This window comes from Sinocyclocheilus grahami, unplaced genomic scaffold (assembly GCF_001515645.1).
Source record: "Sinocyclocheilus grahami isolate Dianchi unplaced genomic scaffold, SAMN03320097.WGS_v1.1 scaffold146.1, whole genome shotgun sequence".
Lineage (NCBI taxonomy): Eukaryota > Metazoa > Chordata > Actinopteri > Cypriniformes > Cyprinidae > Sinocyclocheilus > Sinocyclocheilus grahami.
Genome location: NW_015505325.1, coordinates 1,635,495 through 1,662,120, shown reverse-complemented (window position 1 = coordinate 1,662,120; position 26,626 = coordinate 1,635,495). Strand labels below are relative to the sequence as shown.

At 36.3% G+C, this 26,626-nt stretch overlaps 1 protein-coding gene across 4 annotated transcripts; it reads right to left on the bottom strand.

Annotated features, from left to right (window-relative positions):
• Positions 1–26,443, bottom strand: ahcyl1 (adenosylhomocysteinase-like 1). 4 transcript variants are annotated; one of them, XM_016281079.1, is made up of 17 exons: positions 25,956–26,443; positions 12,109–12,226; positions 10,738–10,881; positions 9,219–9,319; positions 7,613–7,715; positions 7,409–7,503; positions 6,918–7,024; positions 6,423–6,539; positions 6,217–6,280; positions 5,970–6,058; positions 5,185–5,255; positions 3,936–4,030; positions 3,451–3,549; positions 2,232–2,300; positions 1,985–2,063; positions 1,768–1,888; positions 1–1,065 (listed from the first exon to the last, which is right to left on the bottom strand). In XM_016281079.1, the coding sequence occupies exons 1-17, from the start codon at positions 26,139–26,141 to the stop codon at positions 1,059–1,061; spliced, it is 1,665 nt and encodes a 554-aa protein (XP_016136565.1). In that variant the 5' UTR covers positions 26,142–26,443; the 3' UTR covers positions 1–1,058. The 4 variants fall into 4 exon arrangements, with proteins under 4 accessions (XP_016136565.1, XP_016136566.1, XP_016136568.1 ...); XM_016281080.1 differs by having other exon boundaries at positions 12,109–12,223; XM_016281082.1 differs by lacking the exon at positions 25,956–26,443 and adding an exon at positions 20,603–20,705 and having other exon boundaries at positions 12,109–12,223.
• Positions 26,444–26,626: the final 183 nt, after the last annotated feature.

Here is a 26,626-nt window from a genome sequence, read left to right as displayed (position 1 = left end):
TTGTGACAGCAAGATCTTTAATGTGGAGATTTGATTACATCAATGCAGAAGGGAACACATCTGACAAATGATGTATGCAAAGGTAAATCACAAAGTGCTGATGAGGCAAATATTCAAATGACAGCATTCACAGTGATATTTGCTTAAGACATTTGCAGTCCCTTAGAGATGGTGATCAAGACGTGTGCTTCTTGTGAGTCTAGCTGGCTATTTGTGGGTCAATAATATTCTGCAAACCTCTCACAGAATTTCCCAAAATCTCAATTCAACTGTGGTTACATTTATTGTCATCTAAGATTAGCCTAAATAACATTTAATGGTCTACGTTATTTTAATATGAGAATTTCTAAAAGGCCACAGAGAAGATGGAAGTGTGTTAGAACGTGAAAGGGAGAAGAATCCCTATTGGTGACACAATTCATAAAATCCTCCAAGCGGGGTATTTTTTAGCAGCATGTGCTGCCGGGTCATAGGAGTTTCTGCACACAGTGGTGTGTATCATATTGCCAGAACAATCTAGCTTTTAGCAGTAAAACACAGTACATTCATTCAAAAAAGGCTATTGTATTTTCTATGCAAGATCAATAAATCAGGAATAATATGCTGAGACTAACATTTTTATATTAAAAAGCCACAAAGACAATTTTTTTGGTCATGAACTATTGAGTGTAGCGTAACCTTGGGTGAACAGAATAACCATGTAAAAACAAAGCATAGTAATAATCATCATATATTATCTTATTTGATCAGTAACTATCAGTAACCAATATTTGGCACAATTTTAGAGCCATAGACAGTGGTCCTTTTCATATTTCAGGTTAAAAGATGATTTACAACAAGTGCTATAATACATGAACTCTAACAATGCATATAAGCCTAAAAGTGACATGAACTTATATTTTGTCACTGGACATTAGTAATACTATTAAATAAGAATAACATTGAGTAAAATCAAGTTTCGTTTTAAGAAATGTATATTAATAGAAAATAAATCTCTTGCTTCACTGGTTAATGCAGGTCTCTCCATCTTTGATGAAGGTTGAATCCATACAATCACACTAATATCTGTAAGTAGAACAACAGAAAATGTTATTTTTGTCATAACTATTCAGTCTGGTATAAAGAATATTCATAATATGAAATTGTTTGTTTCTTATTGATTGTTCTGTGGTACAACTCCATTCAAAAATTTGGGGTCATTTTGTATTTCTTTTATTCAGTAAGGATGCATTAAGGTAAAAATGACAGCAAAGACATTTATAATGTTACAAAATATTTCAGTTTCAAATAAATTCTGTTCCTTTGGACTTTCTATTCATCAAAGAATTCTGAAATATCACAGTTGCCACGAAAATTAAATGGCACAACTGTTTTCAACATTAATAATAAGAGATAATAATAAATGGTGAGCCTTGGTGAGCATGAGAGACTTCTTTCTTATAATCTTACTGTGCCCAAACTTTTCAACAGTAGTGAATGGTAAGCTGAAAAGCTGAAATAATAATTGTTTATTATTATTATTATTATTAAAAATGGTTCTAGACCAATATGTTGAAGACAATTAGCAATTTTACTGGTTTTGTGAGACTTTCATTGACAACCAGCAGAGGGAAGTAAGTGACCAAACATTTTATTCTTGGATATTTCATGAGAAGTTGTCCTAAAATATGATCACCAGCCTTTCTTTATTACACTACATTACAGTAAAAATGTGTATATTGTACATAGTCAAAATCATTCTGAGTTGTTTTAGAGCCCCTGTCATACCTGTAGTAATTTGGTTTAAAGGGTCCGTTCTTATTGAGGCCCATATATTTGGCCTGTTCATCTGACAGCTCTGTAAGATGAGCATCGAAATTGGGTAGGTGCAAGCTGGCCACATATTCATCTGAAACACACACACGTACATACATGATTTATCACAGGTAATGCACATAACTGCTTTATTTGAGTTGCAGTAGTGATTGGTTCAGATAGCTCTTACCCATCTTCTTGGGCAGCAGGTAGACATCTTGTTTGTAGCGACCTTCTGGTGCATTATACAGCTCTATCAGGGCCAAAGCCTAACATTAAAATAAAGAGCACAACAGCCAGCGATTAGAGATGTTAAATCGGGTATAATAATTGTACAGCGGCACTCAGAACCACTAATATGAATGGATAAAATGTCATCTGTACAGTGGGTACAGACACACTTCAGCTAAAACCCAAATCATGACAGCTTAAATTACCTGGGTTGTGGCCGTGATTGATAGCACAAATGAGGGGACTGTTGAGCAGCTCAGGTTCAAGAGCCGGCCCTGAAAAACAGCACACAAATGACTGAGATTTACTGTGATCCAGTGGGAGAACACACAAAGAACAGAGATTTATTAGAGAAAACTGACGCTTATTACAAATCACAATATAGTAATGTTTCACAAAAATGTTTGTATTAAATTTAAATAACCATGGCAATGCCTTTTTTGCATTAAGAATTAAATACTTATTTTTATTTGATTCTTTTCTCTTTGTATTTGGAACTTTGATGGAAATTTTTAACCAAAACATAAGAGTATTCACAACATTAGTGCATAAGCATTGTTAAAAAAAGTAAGACTAATAGACTAATATTATATTTTATAAAAAATATATACTCCTGTTCAAAAGTTTGGGGATGGGAGGATTTTTTTTATGTTTTTGAAAAAGAAAGTCTATTACGCTCACCAAGGCTGCATTTATTTGATCAAAAATACAGTAAAAACAGTAATATTGTGAAACTGTTTTTTATGAATATATTTTAAAATTCCTGTGATGCTGCAAAGCTGAATTTTCATCAGCTATTACTCCAGGATTCAGTGTCACATAATCCTTCAGAAATCACTGTAAATCATTTAATGCTGATTTGGTGATCAAGAAACACTTCTTATGATCAATGTTGAAAAAACGTCCTGCTGCTTAATGTTTTTGTAAAAAAAAAAAATTTTTTGTATTATAAATGTCTTTAGAGTCACTTTTGATCAATTTAATGCATCCTTGCTGAATAAAAAAATCTTACTGATACAAAACTTGTGAATGTTAGTATACAATATATAACTATATATTATTTGACTATATAAGTTATTTAATATACATGATAAAAACTAAAAATTTTACATATATGCCCACATTTATGATCACACATGTATATTAATGCGTCAATTTGTGGCATTGCTCTATAATTGTAAAACAACAAAATTCTGCATTGTATTGTGCCTAACAACACCATTAAATAATGAAAATGTGCTCATCTTGACTTGTTCAGGACACATCCTGCTCTGTTTTGATTCTTTGTGTTTAAATAACATTAAGCAGTCCTGAACTCCGACTACCATGCAAATATGACAAATATGTCTACTGTAGTATAAACAATAGAGTCCATCCATCATACTGCTGGCACTCATTCATGAAAAAAAGAGAAGAAGGAAAGACCTCTGCCAGTAAAATCACTCGTTTCCCGTCAGGCCAGATGACGTGGTCGACCTGTGAGCGCACCCTCTCCCAGGTGAGCTCTGGAGTCCGCAGACTCGCCTGGAAAAGAAAAAAAATAGACACACATGAGTGCACACAAACTAACGCTCACTTTAACTTCTATCCAGTACAGGCTGATAAACCTGCAAAGCTAAAACACATACACACAAACACAAAAAAGCATTCCCTATGAACAGCGTCAGCGTACTTCACTTTGTTGTCGGAAACAAGCCGCTAAGAGGCTTTCAGGTTGATTAAGTGACCCTGCTGCTCATGGAACATCTACAGCTGTTAAGGTAAAAAATTCTTTCCCTGGACTATATTCACCAATAAAGTACACTACAGAGGGAGCGGATGGAGTCTCCTCATAAATGACCCAAAATATTTTCAACAATTGCAGATGAATGTGAGGGAAGGCTATATGAAGAAGTTTGAGACTCACTCACCACATCAATCTCAGTGTTGGAATGACCCATGTTACAGACAATACAGCCATTCTTCATTCGATCCAAGTGCTCCCTCGTCACAACATTCTTGTTCCCTGTAGAAACATTTCTTCAGGAAACCTCAATACACATTATTCGTGCATATTAATTCAAATTAGTCTTTTTTTTTTCTTAAAAATTTTGTGAATTTATGAAGTGCAGTAGTCGAGTTCCAGAAGTAAATATCCCATTTATTTTTTTCCATAAGGCAACAGATATTTAACAATAACTTTATTTAAACCATTAAAGACAGACCTACCGTGAGCTCCGAAGTTGTTACTAGTTTGACGGTATATGCTTCTGTTGAGGCTGCTATCTGGCATTATTTCAACTTATTTTTAAATAATCGCATTTAACAGTGAAATTCCTGGTGAAAAACTACATTACCCATGATTCTGCAAAGAAATTTATCCACCAATCAGAATCACAACAAGCGAATCATGCCAAAAGAACACTTTATGATGTAAACGAGTCAATTTCCCTACACTCTCAAAATTAAATATCTCCTTAAATATCTGTATTTCTATATATTTCATTTATGCATTTATTCTTTTATATTTATCCATCATTTTTAATTTGATTACATCATTCAAAATGCTTCATGGAATGATTTTTCCCTAATTAAAGTGCACAGTCTTTAATACGACTTAATGTGTTACCTTTTTCTTTTTGTCCAATTTTCAAATACTTGTTTGCTTTAAATAAGTTAGTAATGTTGTTCTTCACCACAAAGTGGTTTAGTTACCTCTTTAACAAAGACTTGTTAAAAATCCCTTTGGGGGAAAATAAATGGGACATAAACTTCTGGACCTACGCTACTGAAAAAGTAGATGGGCACTGCCCACTAGAAAAAAAAAATCAAATAAGGAACAAAAATATATTGAACAAATCTTCCCATATTTAGAAATATGAATATTTCAAATGAATACTATTTAAAATTATTAATAATGAATCCATTTATTAATAAATAATCTTAAATGAAATACTAAGTTGTGCCTTTGACAAGCAGAGACGATGCTTTACTATGTTTTTACACAAATACTTTTTTTTCATTTTTCCAAACTACAGATTACTACAGCTGTCAAAGGAACCGTTTCACAGCAACTCAATGCAAGGGCATCTGGGAGGATGTGTTTGCACTGATAAGAGCTGCATGGAACAGAGGAAATGGATTTGAAAGTGGAAGCGAGCCAACTGTAACCAGACATACCCGTGCAGGTGATAACCATGTCCATTTGGCGAACCACCTCATTTAGCTTCACCACTCTGAAGCCATCCATACTATGAGAGAGATCAAAACAAATCAAACTGGTATCTCAGGTCTACACACAGGCAGTGAGGGAAAACGTGTTGAAATATTCTTGATAAATAAGCAGTTCAGCTTATTCACAGACTTCCTGTGTAAAGACTTCCCACGGCCAAGTGTTTGGCTAATATGGGGATCTTATATTATTTGTTTATATACAAAGGAAACCTTTTAAATTGATATTTATTTTTAATTAATATAATAGCAGTAAATTAAAAAAAGTTTATGATATTTAATAAAAAAATGTTATTGTGCATATGAGTTTTTTTGGTTTTTAGTCTATATGAAATCTATTAAAAAAAGATTACAAAATGGACTTGTAATATAAAATATACACATTTGTAAGGTATAGTCTCTCTTCAAGGAAAATAGGTCACAATATTGATGACTCATCTTCTACTACACTGATTTTTATCCATTGCAATTAAATGAAATAAAATAAGTCCCGAAAAAGTCCTGAAATTACTGAAACTAAAACTAAAATAACAAAATACATTTTATAAAGCTAATAAAAATGACAAAATCACAACAAATTTGCTCAAACCTATACTAAAATGAAAATGAAATATAAAAATAAAAGCCAATTCAAAATATTAATAAATACTACAATATAACATGAATAATACTAATGAAGTGCACATGGTGTTTGATTTAAATTGAATTCATTTTTGTGGGTGTGCTTATCTTACCAAGCTTGAAGAGCACAAATAGGGTCAATCTCTGTCACGCACACAATGGCTCCAAGCGCTTTCAGAGCTGAACAACAACCTTTTCCCACCTACACCAGAATCAATACAAGAATGAAAATAAAACACACAGAAATGTTCTTAAAATATCCGTGCTTGTAGTAAACAAGGTCTGGCAATTTAGAGATAATTTTTTGCATTATGCAGATTATCTTCGGGGCATTTTGCGAAAGTGCAGATGTTGACTGACCTCTCCGTAACCACAAACCACGACCTGCTTCCCACCAAACATCACATCTGTCGTTCTCTTCAGACTAAGAAAAAAGAGGAAGTCAACTGTGATTTAACCTTCCTTAGATAAGCTTTATTCATGTTTGGTAAGGGGTCAGAGGAAGATATACAAAAAATATATATGTATATATAAAAAAGCACATCTCAGCATTGCATGTGTCTTACCCGTCCAAGATGGACTCCCTGCAGCAGTACAGATTATCAAATTTCTGCTTGGTGACAGAATCATTGACATTCATAGCGGGGACGCAAAGCTTGCCAGCTTTGGAGAGTTGGTACAGCCTAACAGAATGAATATAAAGACACAAATTTGATTCAAACATAAATACGTTGTTCAATAGGGCTGTCAATTAAAATATACAATCGTGATTATTCTCATTATTTTAATCATATAGGCTATACACATTAATAGAATACAAATCATGTAATTAAAGATTTGTCATTGTGTTAGGTTATTTTTGTGGATGCCAAAATCTATGCATATATACTAAAATAAAATAAGATAAAAAATATAAAATGAATAAAATAAATTAACAGTTATGCATTTGGCAGATGCTTTTATCCACAGCAACTTGCAAACACTGCATTCAAGATATACATTTTTAAAATAAAATAAAACTAAATTAAATGAAATTAAAATGTCCTACAGTTCTCCCCTACCTGTGTACACCTGTAACGCTCTCCTCCACGATTCCACGTACTTTCTTAAAGACACTGGGATACTTCTTATACACCCAGTGGGTCAGATCACCCCCATCATCTAGGATCTGTGAGAAAATGTATAATGATTACTAGTCTGGAAACATACAAAGATCCTGATAATTGTTTTGAAGATTAAATAAATACTGATTTGGTAGCAGCGAATTAAGTTAATAGAAGCAGTGTGCTAAATATTGTAAATAGTGGTGGATATGTTTTCAAAAAGTGTAAATAGCAACAGTTACCAACTTGCTTACACTAAGTACAAACCAGCAATAGATGCTATTCACATAAAGTGTAAATAGACGTAATATGCAGTTTGTACAATGGGTAATTTACTGAAAATAATCTTTTCCAACAAGGTCGGTTATTTGCACTCAGTGTAAACAGACACTGCCCACTGATTCAGTTCTTTTCATATCACTAGATATTAAGCGCAGAACATTATATACCATGTTTGCTTGCCAGCCTTCCATGTTGACACAGCGATCAATGCACCACCAGAAGTCATCTTCTGATTCACCTTTCCAGGCAAAAACCGAAACACCTTTAAGGGGCATAAAATAAATAAAAAGTGAGTCCAGAATATCAGGCCGAATCAGACCAGGTTGGAATTGGTAGGTCAGACAACAGTATAAGTTTATAGGGCTGTTTACCGCTCTCTGCCAAAGCTGCGGCCACTTCATTCTGAGTGGAGTAAATGTTACAGGCAGTCCAGCGACACTGAGCACCCAGTGCCACAAGTGTCTCGATCAGGACCTGAAAGAAACCAGCACAGCATATCAAAAAGTTGGGAAGGCAAACTAAGTGTAACAAGTTTTGTATTTGCATTTATTTGTACTAAGATATGTTCACACATAAGCAAATATACATTGCGACACTGTGGTTCTTAAAAACTCTGTTGTACTAAAAGTAACTAAGGTATTTGATATTCTCTTTTTTTTAATTAGCTGGGTCTTTTAATAGCGACAAAGCTGGAATAGTGTTATTGTCACGAATCCGGTCCATGAACTTTCCTTTTCATTGACTCTCGCACCACACAAACTGTTGCATAGCACCCCGGACTACATTTCCCATCATGCATTGCACTGATTGCACTCAGCACGAATTGCACACACCTGTTTACACTGATTGCACCCAGCTGTTTCATATCACTCCCTCACTATTTAACACTCACTCTGATCCCTTCCCGCTGCCGAGTATTGTTTCAGCGTTTATCACTCTCCTAGAGATAGCTACCTTACAGAGCCTTAGCCTTAGCCTTAGCCGTTTGCCTTAGCCCTAGTCATTTGCCTTAGCCATAGCCTTAGCCCTAGTCGTTTGCCTTAGCCTTAGCCTTAGCCCTAGTCATTTGCCTTAGCCTTAGCCTTCCCGGTTTCTGATCTTCGCCTGGTTCCCTGGATTCGCCCCTTTTGATTCTGTCTGCCGATCGTCGACCTGTGCTAGCCCTAGGACTATTCTTGTGTTTTGCCCACCATATACCTGTTTGCCCTCATCTGACCCATGCCTGCTGTATGACCACGTCTCTGTCTGTGTCTAATAAAGCTCTGCGAATGGATCCGCAAGTCTCACGTCTCGTCAGCCCCGTAACAGTTATTTTAGTATTATTTATATAATTTTATAGTATTTATTAATATTTTCAACTCACTTTTATTTTAATATGTTCACTTGTATTAATATGCACTTGTATTTTTTTTTTTAAGTTTAAAAAATATATATATATATATTAGTTGTAGTAATTTTAGTACTTTAACTTTACTTTAAGTAAATTTAGTACTAATTTGTAAAGGCAACATTTTCATTTAAGTTTAAGTTTTTAATCTAATATTTCTAAAAACTAATAGTTTTTTTATTTATTAATGAAAACATTTTTAATAGTTTTAATTTTAGTTAACAATGGCAACACTGAACTCCTAAAAATACATACCTACAGTGAGTAGGGTAGCCAATGAATGGACAATATAGAATACTATTTATTAAAAGCAGTAAAGATGTACACTAAATTTAAATAAACATTGATTTGAAACAATATTTACTTAAAATTCAATTATTCAATATATTGCCCTGGTCAATATACTGGTCTGGTTAGCTGGTAATTTCAGTAAACCAAAATGCCTTGCAAATCAGGCCCTAAAAGTGCTGTTAGTACAGCTAACTTTATTATTCATCCAAACAAAACATAGAAAAGTGTAAATATTTAGTGTTAGAGTCAAAGACTAGTAGTAGAGAAGTGTGTGTGTGAGTGTGTGTGTGTGAACCTACTGCGGTTTGTGCAGTGATGTGAGTGCAGCCAACCACTTTAGCCCCGGCGAGGGGTTTCTCCCCCTGAGCTCGCTTCCGCAGGGAAATGAGTGCAGACATATCTGTGGACGTGATAGAGACATGTTTGGAGATGAGACAGCTTTATTATGGAGGGCAGAGTCTAGAGTCTGAAACAGAGATCAAACCAAGTCCTGGAAAACAGACAAAAATCTTAGTATGCATGAAAAGTGGGGAAACATTTAAAGGAATAGTTAAGCCACAAATTAAACTTCTGTTAGTATTTGCTCACACTCATGTTGTTTGAAATCTGAATGTAAGACTCAGTGCAAATACAGTTATTTCATGACAACTCTCAGAGAGTTTAGCATGGTAGTATACATGGCAATGTTGATGTGTTTCATCTTGGAGGAACAGATCTGCTATGCTGCTGCTGCAGCAGAGCAAGTACCGAGACTTGCTACTGCAAATACATCCACAGACATGCTGCTGTGAGCATGTAGGAAATACTGCTGCTGCACATATATATGAAATAACCCCCATATATAACATACATGAAATTATCTTGTAGCAGATCTATACAGGTGGAGCTGGGGAAGGTGGAGGGTATCTGAAGCGTGCTGCAACTGCTACTGCAAGCACTAACCAAGTATTTGAATGGTGAGCAGCAAGCACATTGGCTACTGATGTGAAAAGAAACCAATCAGCTGTGCCATGTTAATAATGATGTGATTATATTAGACTGAGTTAGAACCTATCGCCTGCTCCATCTAGAGTTTCATGACAGAGCTTTGTATTTAATGTAGACTGAAGTTTTCAAGCTTCCAAAAAGGACACAAAAGCATCATAAAAGCATCATTACAATGATCTATATGAATCACGCACAATATTCCAAGTAGCTTTGTTCTTATTCACTGATTATTTATGGATCACTGAGTCAGTGAGTTGAACTTGAGACATTTCTGTCTTTTTTTTTTTTTAAACAAAGCTATTTGTATGGCTTCTGGAGACATATTTCCCATTCTTTTTACTGACATTCAAAAGCTCTTTGAAATTTCTTGTTTTGTGTTCTGCAGAAGAAAGAAAGTCATATGGACTTGAAATAACTAAACGATGATATGCTTTTCCTTTTTGAATTAACTATTCCTTTAAGTATGTATGTATTGTGTAGCTAGTACTAAAATCTTGACCCAGTTAAAGCATTCAATTAAATGGATAACAATGACTGTTCCTGACAGCAGCAGCTGTTACCAAACATTGTTCATTTGACAACACTTACATACACTTACATTTGTGTTCAACAGGTACAACAGATGTCCTGAGTCAACAATACTTTACTAAACCAATAACATTAATTATCAAAATTTGGTAAAACATGACAAACCAGTTGAGAATCAATGCTGTAATTGTTATGTAAGCAAATCCATCTTGACCTATTACACAGCAAAAAGAACATTCCCACAAAACAGATGTGAAGATAACCAGTTACAGAGTACTAAGCATAAAAGGTTAGTCTCCAAACCTTGCTCTGCGATCTCAATCTCCCGCCGTCCAAACTCAGCCTGCTTGATGTTCTTGACGCAGAAGTCGCTGCTGCCCTTTGAGTTGACCTGGGTTTTCTCACGAGGAGACGTCTCATCATCGGAACTGTCGGTGTACGAGGCCGCTACAAGAGCACGGACAGACTTTTTAGTGGAGTTAAACACCAATGCATGCATTTATTCAGGTCTGCAATAGAAAAAAAACCTTCTTCTGATCTTATGAAACTATTTTGCAATTCTGTGTCAGCAGTCTGCTATTTGGGGGGAGAGAGAGTTGGTCTGCAGTCACAAACATGCCGGAATGTTTATCCCTCACTTTTGTCGGTTTTACAAATGATTTAGGAATGTGAATTTGTCTGATCCAATGCCAATGCTACCAAAAGTCTGTAGTTCTCACTTTAAGCTGACCTAGGATAATATTACACAACACACGAACTAGCATGAACAAGAAATAGCCAGTTTTGGGCCACAATGATAGTCTTGTTGACAGGTAGTTTCTGCAATGAACTTAAAGGAATAGTTCATCCAAAAATGAAAATTTGCTGAAAATGTATTCACCATCAGGCCATCCAAGATGTAGACAAGTTTATTTCTTCATGGGAACAGATTTAGAAAAATTTAGTATTACATCACTTGCTCATCAATGGATCCTCTGCAGTGAATGGGTGCTGTCAAAACAAAGCCATGGGTGGCTGTTCAAACAGCTAATAAAAACATCACAGTAATCTAAAAGTACTCCAGACCATCACTTAATGTCTTGTGAAGTAAAAAGCTGCATGTTTGTTTTTTTAAAACCACTTTAATGTGTCACTTCTGGGCAAAGTAGAGTCCATAATCCATAATAAAGCTTGTTTTCGCTTGTAAACAGTGCTTGATTGCATATTTCTCTCCTGATCCAAAGTCAACTTTTTAACTCATATGTTAGCTGGAAGCAACGACTTAAAGTTCAATTATTAATGATGGATTTATTTCTTACAAACACATAGCTTTTCACCTTACAGGGCATTAACCGATGGACACGAGATTACTTGTGGATTAATGTGATGTTTTAATCAGCTGTTTGGACTCATTCTGACGGCACCCATTCACTGCAGAGGAGCCATTGGTGGTGAGCAAGTGATGTAATGCTAAATCTGTTCAGATGAAGAAACAAACTCATCTACATCTACTATTCCTTTAAAATAAAACCATTTACCAATTAAATAGGTGTTAGACCTAAAATTTATACATTTGCTTGCTTTTAATGCTTCACAACACATGACGTTTCTGTTTTTGTACTTCTGAACTACAGAACTGTTTTGACATACATATGTCTGTGCTTGGCTTGCAGTGAGGGTGGATGAGGGTCTGACCTGAGCTGTAGCTGTCCGTGGAGGACTGAGAGATGGAGCGGGACAGGGAGCGACGGCCGGTCTTTGTAGGGAACTTGCTGAACTCCTGTTTTTCCTCTTGGTTGGCAAACTGAATCTGCTACAGTAAGATGGAGGTATGGAAAAAGAGAGGATGGGGGAGAGATAGAGACATGAACATGCAAGCAGTACTTTTGCATGTAGTTAAAGGAATATTCACCCAAAAATGAACATTCTGTTATAATTTACTTAATTTGTGTTTTTCGAAGATTAACCAAAGTCTTATGGGATTTAAATGATGTCAGTTCATATTTAATCAAATAAACTATGAATATATAACTTTGAAACACAACTACTGAACATTAAATAAACTAAAATACTCTAAGGAAAGGCACAGCTTCAAACACGTTGAGTCTTAATATAGCCCAAAATGACACTATAAATAGCATCTGCTCACTGCTGTATTTAAATATTTTACAATTACATAACAGATGTGGGGAAGGGATGTCATCAGGGGATTTCAGTTCCATTTCAATCATTTTAATAATGCAAACCTTTAAATATTCATAGGATTGTTGTATTTCACCAAAAGCATTTAGTTTATGTTGCCCAGTCAATCAGTGTTATGTGTATGACTCCACCTTGCAAGGAAACGGACTTCAAAGGCTCCACAATGTCATGTCAAATTATCAAGAACAAATTAAAGAGAGCTTTATGAGAGCAAATATTTAGTGACTGCAATGTTTCCCGACAATAACTGACTTGAAAGAAAAAGAAAATAATTGACATTTATAAATGTAGTTACTATTAACCACCCCTTTACACACCATTTTACTCTTTTCACAAATCACTGAACATGCAGAGGATTTCACGCCAGTAAAGGACACAATATGGTGCGTTTAAAAAACTGACTCAGTAATCTCAGTAGACAGAATGTGATGCAGATATTTAATGCGGATGTGCTTTGATGTTTGATATATTAGGTGGAGAGACATTCTCATTCTATTAAAAAAAAAAGAATTAGAAAAAAGTGCATATGCTCCTGTGTAGAAAATTTGCAGGAAAAAAAACTTTTAGGAGTACATCAGCATAGAAGTTAAGCTCATGGACTAAATTTAATTAAATTTTAATTTCAAGGGGTCATTAAAGCGATTAAGGAAAGTAATATAAGCTGAAAGTTAAAACCTCACAGTGCACATAGGCTGAAAGGCTTAACGCTATAACGAAGGACAAAAGCTTCTGTATAAAAATACCCAATGAAGACAGGTTCATCACTGTTTAACATACAGTAACACTTCATGTAGGAGTGATCATATGTCTGAAAAGGAAGGGAAGATGAGGAGGGTTGGGGCATCTGGGATGGGTTTCGTGGTAGACTATTAGATTTACACAATAATGTGCAGGTAAATCACAGAAGCAGAGCTCTGGTTCTGACTGCACTCCTTTTTCAGAACTGATTTATTGATTCATATTTCTTTCATACACAGATGTCTCATCTACAGACACGGATTACCAGCGGCTCGACTTCAAAGCAACTGCAGACCCAGATTTACAGTGAACTGCAATATGACTGTGCTTTAGCAAACAGAGCTTATCATTACAAAATCACTTGGTTTGATACGTAACCACAAGTAGTGCACATTTTCATCTGGCAAAACCAAAAAAAAAAGAAAAAGTTTGCTGTCACTGTAGAATCACTGCATCATCTCATTTAATACAATTATTGGCTGATGTCAGTTTAGGGTGGCCATATGCGCCATTTATACGGGACACGTCCTGGCCAGGATTTCTATATTGCCTAAAACATCCAAAGTAGTTTGACCAATAACATGCAGGTATTGTACTTAATTGACCAATCGTGGCACGTCGCATGTGAGAAGGTGAGAACGGTCAAAGCTATGGAAATACTCGCACCTGTTTGTTTGTTCGTTCATTCGACTTGAAGCTGCTCACTGGTCATTGTATAACACCAAAGTACCGCGATTTGAAAGTTGAAAGTTGAAGTTTGAAACGATCGATCTGCACAGTGCAAACAGCCAAAACCTGGATATTTTAGGCAACATAGAAATCCTGGCAAGGGTGCGTTCCGTAAAAATGGCCCCTATGGTCACCCTAGGTCAGGTGCTTTAGGAATGTTTTGAGTAAAGATCGACTGGTTTTGCCGATTAATCGGCACCGATAGTTGATTGCTGGAACTATCGGCAAAAATCTATGCTGATAGTTTTTTCCAGGTTGTGTCCGTTGCTGGAGCAGCTGAGAAGGTCCGCTGTCAGTATGAGAGCGAGAGTGGCCTCTAGAGGCGGAAATCACTGACACTACGTGCGGTTTGTTTTGACACGGGACACTTCAGATGCGGATTTAAAACCGACAACGAAACGGTTTGTACACAATATGGTGCGTTTAAAAAACTGACTCAGTAATCTCAGTAGACAGAATGTGATGCAGATATTTAATGCAGATGTGCTTTGATGTTTGATATATTAGGTGGAGAGACATTCTCATTCTATTAAAAAAAAAAGAATTAGAAAAAAGTGCATATGCTCCTGTGTAGAAAATTTGCAGGAAAAAAAACTTTTAGGAGTACATTAGCATAGAAGTTAAGCTCATGGACTAAATTTAATTAAATTTTAATTTCAAGGGGTCATTAAAGCGATTAAGGAAAGTAATATAAGCTGAAAGTTAAAACCTCACAGTGCACATAGGCTGAAAGGCTTAACGCTATAACGAAGGACAAAAGCTTCTGTATAAAAATATGATGGTATGGTAGCCCAAAATTTGAAGTCCAAAAAGTTGAACTAATCCATTATAAAAGAAGTCCACATGGCTCCGGGGGGTTAATAAAGGCCTTCTGAAACGACGTGATGCATATGTGTAAGAAAAATATCCATATTTACAACTTTATAAACCTTAATCTCTAGCTTCCGCTAACTGTCATACACACATTCATGAGAGAGTGGCGTCCAGCGGATGACATAGCACGTAGGCAAACGTGGTGACGAACGCAGAAGTGACGAACGTGGAAGCGCAGAGGAGAGAGCAAAACAAAACACCGGTCACGAATTAGTAGTACAAAATGAGGATTTGTAAAGAAAAATGTCGGAGGATTTCAATATAAGCGAGACTAGCATAATCTCACCGGAGTTTACGCTACGTCCTACGTCATCCGCTGGACGCCACTCTCTCGTGAACGCTCGTATGACAGTTAGCTGAAGTTAGAGATTAAGGCTTATAAGGCTTATGTTGTAAATATGGATATTCTTCTTACACAAATGCATCGCTTTGCTTCGGGAGGCCTTTATTAACCCCCCGGAGCCGTGTGGACTTCTTTTATAATGGATTGGTTCAACTTTTTGGACTTCAAATTTTGGGCTACCATCCACTCCCATTATAAAGCTTGGAAGAGCCAGAATGTTTTTTAATATAACTCAGACTGTATTCGTCTGAAAGAAGAATGTCTTATACATCTAGGATGGCTTGAGGGTAGGCTTGGGCGATAAAATGCATTTGAATGTTAGGAGTGCGTCAGGGAGTGTCATCAGTGGAGCACGGGATGCGGTGATGATGATGTAAGTGACGTTGTTGCATTTTAATGTTTTGTTAGTCTAGCCCACGAGACGCGCCGCTGCTGTGTTATGCATTCAAAACATTAGAAAAATATAGAAGCTCAGTGCGGAGAAGATCTTGATTAGGTGAAAACCGAAAACCAAGCCATTCACACAGAATGCATATTCAGAGCATCTTTAGACGGACAAATATGACTGCTGCACTCGCATCTCACACAAGAGATGTAGCCATGCAAAGTTAAAACAGTTTAAACTTTTAGAAAACATGTCGCAAACTCATGGAGGTTTATTCTCTTTCACTGCGTCTCATGTTTTTAAATGAAATCTGCGTGATGGGCGATTCGGCTCTTTGTATTAAGCAATGCATAACTACATGATGCTGTTTTGTTCATAATTGTTGATGCAATTTACGAAATTATATTTGATTTATATGAGTTAATTTAGACGTAATGCAGGTTTTTTTATAGACATTTATTTCCTTGCATTGACCATTTAAATGTGCTGCATTATTTTGCTCATTGCGCCCTCCTGTGGCCTCGGGAGACAAGCCAAAAGTTTCCTTAAAACCTATTTAATCTGCACATAAAACATTAGAAATTAGATATTTGTTTAATTTTTATTGCGTGTTTGACTGTTAAAACAAAAAATATTTGTTGTTTGTCTCAATAAATTTGGTTAATTTAAAAATACAGTGGTTAAATGTAAAAAAATTAATTCTATTGCTCTTTATTTTAAAAAAGGTTATAAAAAATGTCAATAATTATCGATACCGAACGATATGAAACATTATATCGTTGATACATTTTTTAGCTATATCGCCCAGCCCTACTTGAGGGTAAGTAAATCATGGGGTAATTTTCATTGTTGGGTGAACCCTTTAAAGACTTCACCCTGGGCTGGAAGATTGTGTATTTTGCATTTTTCAGTGAAACGTTTGTCTTTCTGTGGCTCTAATAAAGTCTGTATGCTTCATATAGAGAGTTACAGTGGGGAAAAAAAGTATTTAGTCAGCCACGTTTTCTGACTAAAAGCAACCAAAAAGCCATTTTAAAGTGGTTAAGCAAATAATAATAATAATAATCGGCAGGGATCCCAGACCAATACAATTAGTGTGCCTCCTCTATTTTAAAACCCACGAGCCACCACTGTATTTATGTTCATTTTATTCACTTTAATTGCATAGAAAATGACCTATACATTGCCATTAGAATAAAATAACTGAACCTAAACATAGCAGCCTGATAAAAATGCTAATTTTAGATGAAAATTTCAGATGGCACTTAGAGGCTTTTGCATCTGAACTCTTCATATATATATATACTTTTATTCAGCAAGGATGCATTAAGTTGATCAAATATGAATGTTTCTTGAGCAGCAAACCAGTATATCAGAATTTCTGAAGGATTGTGTGACACTAAAGACTGGAGTTTTCAAACTTCTTTGAAAAACATTTTTTTAAATTCTTACGACCCCAAAATTAGTAGTGTGTTTAAAAAAAATAGATATATTATATAATTAAAAATAAAATATATTAAATAAATTCCCTGAGCTGTGAAAGAGCAGCTTAAAAGTTTCCTCTGGGTCTTTCCATATTGTCTATATTTCACAGTAAGAATTGTGATGGCAGCTGTGTTTTGTAAGGGTGAGGGATCTGCTGTTTTGCTTGGAAAACATATCGGATTCATGAGCGCTATCGAACTGTCCAGAACCCTTTCCTAAAGATTGGTAGATTGACTGTCATCAGATGCATTAAATGAAATCTCCTGTTTTCATATACCACACAGATAGAGGTTCTGCCCTCTCTATCTGTCTGTGGTGCACTTGGACAGTAAATATATTAGATGCGTGGATTATTTGACTGCTTATAACCACACACACACACACACACACAATCAGATAAATGTCACTTGTTAAGGTTACAGGTTAGAGGTTACTTCAGTCTGAAGCGTCAGACCCCTTCGATTTTTAAATCCTTTTGTAAAGTATTTTCTTTGGTCGTATCTTGCCGCCTCAAAACTAGAGGTCGGCCGATAGTGGATTTTACCGATACCGATACCGATACCGATAGTTAAGTTAGACCACACTGGCCGATAGCAATTAATCAACCGATAGATTTTAAAATGGATAGGGCTACTGTATAAATTTTTTTTTTAAAAACATTACTGAAGCATTCTTTGTAAATTAATAAAAATATCAGTATTAAATATAAATTATTTATTGATCATTAAAATTAATTCATAGTTAACTAATGTGAACAGAATCAACTTCAAAATTTTAAACTGAGTAGATGTTAAAATTAACACACTGTAACTAGATGGCCATCTTTAAATATCTACACAAAGGCCATAGTATTGAAATTACATACATATGGATATTGTATGTATACTCTCACACTTTAATTGCTTCTATTCTAGAACACTTGATGATTATCTTTTCAAAATAACAAAATATGGCAGTCGCACAAAAAGTGCAGCGCTGCCACTGAGAACTCGCAGGTATCAGGGATCACACACCTGACGCGTCACGTTCAATTCAAGCAGCGGCCTAAAACAGTTTATTTAATCACCAAACGGGCAAAAGTTCACTTCAAGAATGATCAGCAAGCGGCATAGATGAGTTTGAAGTTCGGTGAAAAAGCACGATCTACATTATACAGTGGGGCAAAAAAGTATTTAGTCAGCCACCAATTGTGCAAGTTCTCCCACAATGACAGCTTGGTAAATCTGTTGGCGATCAAATATTCAATATCGCTACTCATCATAAGTACTTGGTACATTATCAGCGCAGCGGGAGACGTTCAAACTAATATCAGGTAATTTACGTCTCTATGATGATTGGTTGATATCAGAAGGAGGCTAGCCTCCCTCGCGAGGGTTCTTTTCTCAACACTCCTCTGCGTTGAAAGTGAACACTCGATGGTGATTGGCTAATGTTTTTTACCAATGGAGGCACGAGAGCTCATCTCTCCCCCGGCCTCCCCCTCCCTTTCTCTATCACCTAGCGGTTGTAATTACATCAGCAGATTCGGCACATTCGCGATAGAAAAGCGGCGCTTTCACGTTATGGTATTACTATAACCGTGACTGTGAAATTACAAACAAAAAATACACATTCTGAGACATGAACTGAAATGAATTGTGAATTTTATTAACATTAAATCGTCCTCCTCCCATTTTCACCTCAAAATTATGGGGAAGCTGTGCCTCCCCTACCTCCCCCGACAAGCCGCCACTGCATAAATATAGGTGCCTGATAAAAATGCTAAATTTAGAAGAAAATTTCAGATGGCATTTAGAGGCTTTTGCATCTGAACTGTGCATATATATATATATATATATATATATTGAAGAATAAGGACACTTAAAATTATCTGTTGAGATCTTATCATTTGGGGAGATTTTCCAAAACTGCTCCATATACTTAGCTTCACATGACTTCATATTCACTTTGATAAGCAGTGACCCACTACACATTTCATTTTACTCAAAACAGTCAACAATCTACTTTCCAATCCAAGAAAATTATCAGCTCCCCCTGTAGCATTGCTTTAACACCATCATAAATAGGTTTATCTGTTATCTAACATGTGATTTGCCAGACAGCATCCAAGTCCTGAGTTAGGTATGTTTGGACACAAAACTGCGGGACATGCCGGTGAAGTTGACACAACACACATCTGATGTTTAAAAGAAATTGGAGTGATTATAAAATGCCATTGTGACCCCGAGGCAAAGCTTTGAAATGAAAGTGCTTGAAATAACTGGACAGTTATGATGAGAGAATATTGGAGTATAATTCTTCAGCTGAAAGACAGAGACAAAGAGAATGCTATGGACCACGACAAGCCTTATAAGCATTAACATCACTTCCAGCTCATTTCGTTGATTACGCTGTCAGTTCAATTATTAAATCGTACTATATTCTTTTTTAACACTGTGGCAATGTGCTGTAATAATTCAGAAGGCTGTGGATTATGTTAAACCAGACTTTAACTGCCTTAGTCACTGTTATGTAGCAGGAAAGTCCAATGTAAGTGTCAAAAGACATAACTGACTTTAACTGACAACCTGTGACTGTGGCAGATGTAAATATCCCTGTTTGACACAGTCAGACTTATGACTTCACCTTCATATTTTGAGTAATCATTTCTCAAGTCAATTTTAGTCTGTCAGTCCCTGGAAAACCAGCACATGATGTCTCAAAACTTCCTACTCAGAGAAGAACTGAGAATTTCCTAGACTCTTTAAGTGTACTGTCCCATTGATGGTGATTTAGAACAACATTTCAACAAATGTTTATCGAAAAAAAGGCAGAGGTGAGTGCTACATATCAATAAACTCCAATCTCTAATTTAAATCATTTTGATGTGTGGTTTCTACCAAATAATTTGACTTGTTCACAGACAAGGACCTTTATAAGGTCAATTCAACAATATAAGCAAAAACGTAGAATCTATGTATACAAAAATACACAACTATTTATACAAGAGGAAAAAAATCTAATTATCTATTTTTTCCCCAAAAATGTGTATTATTATTTTGTTATTAATGTTTACAATTCACCATAATATAATAGAACATTATATAATAACATTCATAAATATTAAATAATATTATAAACATAATATATTTATATTTCATAATTTCTAAAATAAATATTTATAATTTAACTTGATACTATATTTATATATAGTATACGTACTACTTTTCTCTTACTTTAACCATTTTTTAACCCTTTTTTAAATATATTGATATATTTAAATTCCTTTTTATTTTAGAAGTATAGTATATAGTCTTTCTGTCTCTCAATGTTTAAAATCTATGTATATAAACCATATATACTTCCGAAACCACAGACAGTCACCCAAAAAATCTGAGCTCTTTTTTCCTAAGTGCTGCTGTAGAGGATGGAAGAGAGAGTAATGTGGCACTTACCCTGGGAAAGTCATAGCCATGGTTCATGGTCCCTGTCTGTGCCGGCTGCCTCTGGCCTGTGTGCCTGTGTATTGTTACGACTGGTGTTTCACCAATGTAGTTTTACACACGGGCGGGTGTAGGGGGGAGGGTTTCTGTGTGGAGTTCTTACAGCGGACATGAGGGTATGGGAGGTGACAAGGGAACCAATAAATCAACCACTCATAAACCCAGCCAGCCTACTTTTGCTTTCCCTCTCTTTCTGTAATCTGCCATTCCCTGCAGCCACCATAAGGGCCGTTTGTGACTGAATGTTTCAGGAATACTAAAGGAAGGGTGTATTTGTTGCCCCGGAGTGTTTTAATCCAACTGGTTTTCCCAGTGCCGTCAGAAACAGACTCTCCTGCAGAGTTCATTCAGGGCGGCTAATAAAACAGGGATCTGGAGGGAATTAAACCATGTTTCTGTAAACCCCTAAACCATCCACTATAGGTCACGTCGGTCAACTCTATTCCGAGATCTGACTAAAAATAGAAGAAAAAGAAATCCATCCAGTTCATTGACTTTTCCGCTTTACAGCTTAAAATTATCCATCGTGGTGGAAACAGACAAGCAGTACTAGGCCAGCAGACGCTCAAGTGTTAAGCAGACGCTGTTGAGCCGTTTACTGTGACTCTGCCAATACCTGCTGTAGTCCTAATGTAACCAGTCTGGCTTTCAGCCACAGTCTCTAATCCCAGGCCGAGGTCACGCAGTGTACACACTTCACATGATTGTCAGCAAAAACAAAGAACTCTGCAGCACTCCACATACGATTGGGTTTTTGATTTAATAGTAAAATGTAGGGCTGTCAATTGATTAAAATTTCTTACATGATATACAATTCATATCATGTGAATTGTATATCATGGCCACAATTATTTCTCTCCTTATTCCTACAGGCCACAATTATTTCTATCTCACACTATCATTCAAAAGCTGAGGGTCGGTAAGATTTTTTCATGTTTTTGAAAGTCTCTTTTGCTCACCAAAGCTGCTTTTATTTGATCGAAAAAACTGTAAAAACAGTAATATTGTGAAATATTATTACAATTTTCTTTTAAAATATTTTTTGGAAAAGCTGAATTTTCAGCAGTCATTACTCCAGTCTTCAGTGTCATGTGATCCTTTAGAAATCTTTCTAATATGCTGCTCAAGAAACATTTCTTATCAATCAGATATTATTGACACATTTTATTCCTATTATTATTGTTATTTTGAAAATTAATGAGTATTTAATATTACTGTGGAAACCGTGATACATTTTTGTGATTCTTTGGTGAAATTAATGTTCAAAAGAAGAGCAATGGTCCTTATTCCTACAGGCCACAATTATTTCTATCTCACACTATCATTCAAAAGCTGAGGGTCGGTAAGATTTTTTCATGTTTTTGAAAGTCTCTTTTGCTCACCAAAGCTGCTTTTATTTGATCGAAAAAACTGTAAAAACAGTAATATTGTGAAATATTATTACAATTTTCTTTTAAAATATTTTTTGGAAAAGCTGAATTTTCAGCAGTCATTACTCCAGTCTTCAGTGTCATGTGATCCTTTAGAAATCTTTCTAATATGCTGCTCAAGAAACATTTCTTATCAATCAGATATTATTGACACATTTTATTCCTATTATTATTGTTATTTTGAAAATGAATGAGTATTTAATATTACTGTGGAAACCGTGATACATTTTTGTGATTCTTTGGTGAAATTAATGTTCAAAAGAAGAGCAATGAAATATAATTTTTTCTTTCTAAAACTTTATGTAAAGTTTTAATTGTCTGTATACACAAGCAGACTAAATTTTTTGACCATTACTCTGATGGCATAAAAATGACTATTTGCAGAATTTTACATACAAAGGGGGGCATGATTAATTACCATTAATCAATCTATTTTCTTGCATTTTTTTTTAATAATAAATCACACTAAATTAACAACCCTACAAAAGGTCATGTACACCATAAAGTCCTGACTTTAAACATTACTCACAGTGTCATAGTCTAATGATGACCAGACTGTGACAGAGTTTTTCCATTAACAAGGCAGATTAACTAAACAGCTGATTGAGCGGTTTAGTTTTCAACCCATTTTTTTTGCAAAAGTCTGCTTGATGAAACTGAATTGGCCTAACATGATTTGGCTGAGAATGTGAAACTTCTGAAATTCTGTTTAAAGACATTTCAGCAATCTCCTCAACCAAGTCAAAAATAATCAAACCACTTGAGAGAATGAAATAATTGGGCTCTGAAGTGGCGGTAGTCTACTGTGAATAAATGAAACACGATCTAAGCTCTCTCAGATGACTGCTGTAAAGACACCCTAATGGCAGCTCAAACACTAAAGCAGGAACATCGGTCTAAACCCTCAATGCATCTATTCAGCAGAACTGGACATGCAACCAATAGCTTCCCTGATAATTTCTGGATATTTGATCTAATCTCCAAAACTATGTGCATTACATATAACAAAGCAAGAAATCAGTAAGGAAACAAAAGGAGTCATTTTTATTATGATGGATGTACCATAGAGAAACTTTGTGAGTCAAAGTACACATGCGAGGAAACAGATCTATTCAAAGAGATGAAGAAACTATAACTCTTACTAAAACTAAATGACAGGCTGAATGTTTGGAGAGAAAACACACAACTTTTACAACGAGAAGAACCCAAGGTCACAGCAAGGCTCTCAGCAGGTAGTGCCGGATCGCGGCCCCATGCCAAGTCTCGGTCCGAGAAACAGGAGAAAATGTTCCTGAGCGACTCAGTAGATGTGTGTCATATTTCTCAGCTCAATGCAACTTTCTTTCACAATGTTATCAGAGCCTCCTGCTCACGGAGGGACAAAGCTAGCGGAGGTACAGAGAGAGAAACTTTCTCACACCCTCAAACTGAGATGAGAAAAGGATACAATTACACAAACAACTGTGATTACTAAGGGAAAGCACTGCCAGTACATACAAGAGGGAATACACAAGATCAGAGGGGAAAATAGATGAATGCATGCTATACTCAAACCATTGAGCATTTCTCAAAAGAGACTAAAGCTCTTACGAGGTCATTTGTGTGCTAAAAGATAAACACATTATGTTAGGGTTGTTATACCAGTTATAGCAAGTAGCTACACTTTTAAGTGGTCATGAACTGCCTTTTTTATTATTTTGTACTCTTCTCTGAGGTCCACTTATAATGTTATCAAGATTTTTACATTAAAAAAACTCATCATTTAGAAGTAATAGGCTATTTTCTGTCCTGCTTTGACCCCCCCTCATCGGAAAGCTGTGTTTGAATAGGCGTGGTGACGGATCATAAATGCCCACTACTATGATTGGCTAACAGTTGTGTGTGACAGCCTAAATCCTACACCGATGGACGCTGCTGTGATTTAGGTTAAAAACGCTCAGAACATATCAAATGATCTGTAATAACAAACAAAGCAATAGTGACCACGTAATAAAAACAGTTACTCACACTTGTGTGGTGCGACATTACTGTCGGATCCAATATAGTCGGCACAGCATCGTCTTTTAGCTTCAATCTTTCTGAAAATCTTGCCTCGAATTGTGCCTTGTTTGTTTGAAAACAAAAACCAAGTTCTTACTGAAACGTTCTGGATCTTCATTAAAAATAAAGCTAATCCACTCTTTCCTAATTTTGGGGCAATGTTTTTCTACAGCTTGGCACTGCAAAGCATTTTATTGCCTTCGGAGCCATCTTTATCATTTGGTTTCTGGGTAGACCTGCGTTTTGCTCTCTCGTTATTTACATGCGCGAATCGATCCAATATAGTCGGCACAGCATCGTCTTTTAGCTTCAATCTTTCTGAAAATCTTGCCTCGAATTGTGCCTTGTTTGTTTGAAAACAAAAACCAAGTTCTTACTGAAACGTTCTGGATCTTCATTAAAAATAAAGCTAATCCACTCTTTCCTAATTTTGGGATCAGAAGGAAGGCAATGTTTTTCTACAGCTTGGCACTGCAAAGCATTTTATTGCCTTCGGAGCCATCTTTATCGTTTGGTTTCTGGGTAGACCTGCGTTTTGCTCTCTCGTTATTTACATGCGCGAATCGGTGGGCGGGGCTAAACAGGCAGTGATGTAGAAGCAGGCGTTGATCTTCTTCTGCGGAGGCGGGGTTTAGCCACACTATCACATCATAGAGCGGCACATTCCACAACCTGTCGTTTTGGCAGATTGGCTTCAATATAAGCTCATTTTAGACTAATGAGAAAGTTTTGAGTTCTGAAAATTACAGGATGTTTTTATAGTTCAATGACCTTTTACATGTCAAAAGATCAAGGGAATTTTGATTTCTCAGTTCATGACCCATTTAAAAAGTGATTTCAGAGATTATTGGATTAAAAATGTGATGTTTAACCGAATGTGTTACTTGTCATTTCTTTGTAATTATCTGTGAAACATACTAGCAATTTCTGAAGGAAAATTGTTTCAAAGTAAATCCTACACCAATTTTTTTTCAGGACTGCACACGCAGTCTCTTTTTAAAGAGCATAAAAGTGCAAAATGTTGCCACTGAAAGATTTATATGAACACTTAATTACACACTATCCAAAATCCGATTTCTGAAATATTAAAGAGTAAATGTGAACGTCAGCACTGAATTTGATTTGGTGCTGAGTGTAATGCAGCTGAAGAGAAGCAGCAGAACAGCCCTTAGCCCTGTTGTATAACCAGCTGACAACTCGATGAGTGAGTGGGCAGAGTAGTGGGCCTCTTTTCCCACCCACTCACACACACACACACACACTTCAGAGGGCCACACTGAATAAATTTCCACAATCTGGATTGGATCATCTTTCCTTTCCAGTGTAAATTATCTATCTATTTATCAGTCAATCTATCTATCTATCTAGGCTACATCTATCTATGCTGTATCTTCACTCTTTGATCTATGCAGTGAAGTGCCATGACACTGTTGTCCTACATGCAATTCTGGGTTGATTTATTTTCTTTCTAGAAAATCTGTTTAAGGCATTTATGAAAAAGATACACCATTTCCTTTAGCTTATATAATAGATTACAGCGTTTGACAATTTGTAAAGGGCAGTGAACAGAGGTCGGTGACTCTGACAGATGTGACAGACGGACCAGCTCAGGGAAAATTACTGGACGCGGCGAGAAAGAACTAAAGAATATGCGTCACGTGATTCTAATAGGCTCCAGCACTCCTCTAGTTCAACCCTTGCCGGGGATCATCTTTCCTGATGATCCTAGTAAACTGAGCAACATGTCCCAAACTCAAGTGCGATGTTTTCAGGACACACATAATGTGTGTTTAGCCCATAAACAGCTAGCCGGGGAAAAGACACGTCCCTCTTACCTTTTTCATGGATTTGTGGGTCGGGACCGCAGTGAATGCGGCGGACAGCTCGCCGACGTTCATGTTCACGTCGCTGTTCTTCGTGCCTGTCATCGCGGAGTATTTCTCGGCAACGTTTTCGCTCTCTTTAAACTCTTTGCTGGCCTGTTTCGCCTCCAGCTTCGCATCCTCGCCACAGTCTGTCATGGCAATCTATATCTATGCGCTTTCGGAGCCGTTGCCGGTGGTTTTACGCGATAGTCCTTCAGCTCAGTTACTGTAACCTTTCGATTCGTCCTTATGTTGCTGCAGCGCTTCAAAAGCTCCGACTATCTCAAAAGCGGAAGGGGTGATTGCGCAAAACATCTGCAAGAGAGGAACAAACTGTCGAATACGGATGCTAGTAAATAAGAATGTAGGCTAGTATCACCCCAAGCCGCAGTGGACCTCAGATTATTATATTTGACTGTCCGGTTGACGGCCAGCATCAGCGGTGGGCGGGGCTTAAAGGCGAGCACCTGCACGCAGAGGAAATTGCACGAGAACTGTTTTAACGGTGCATGTAACGTAATCCGTCGGTTTTAAGACCTTATTTTAAACAGTTCTAGTCAAAAATAACTCATATTTACGATAATATTTTTGAGAGGTCAACCTTGTGAAAATACTTCAAAAATGGTATGTAACATTATTAA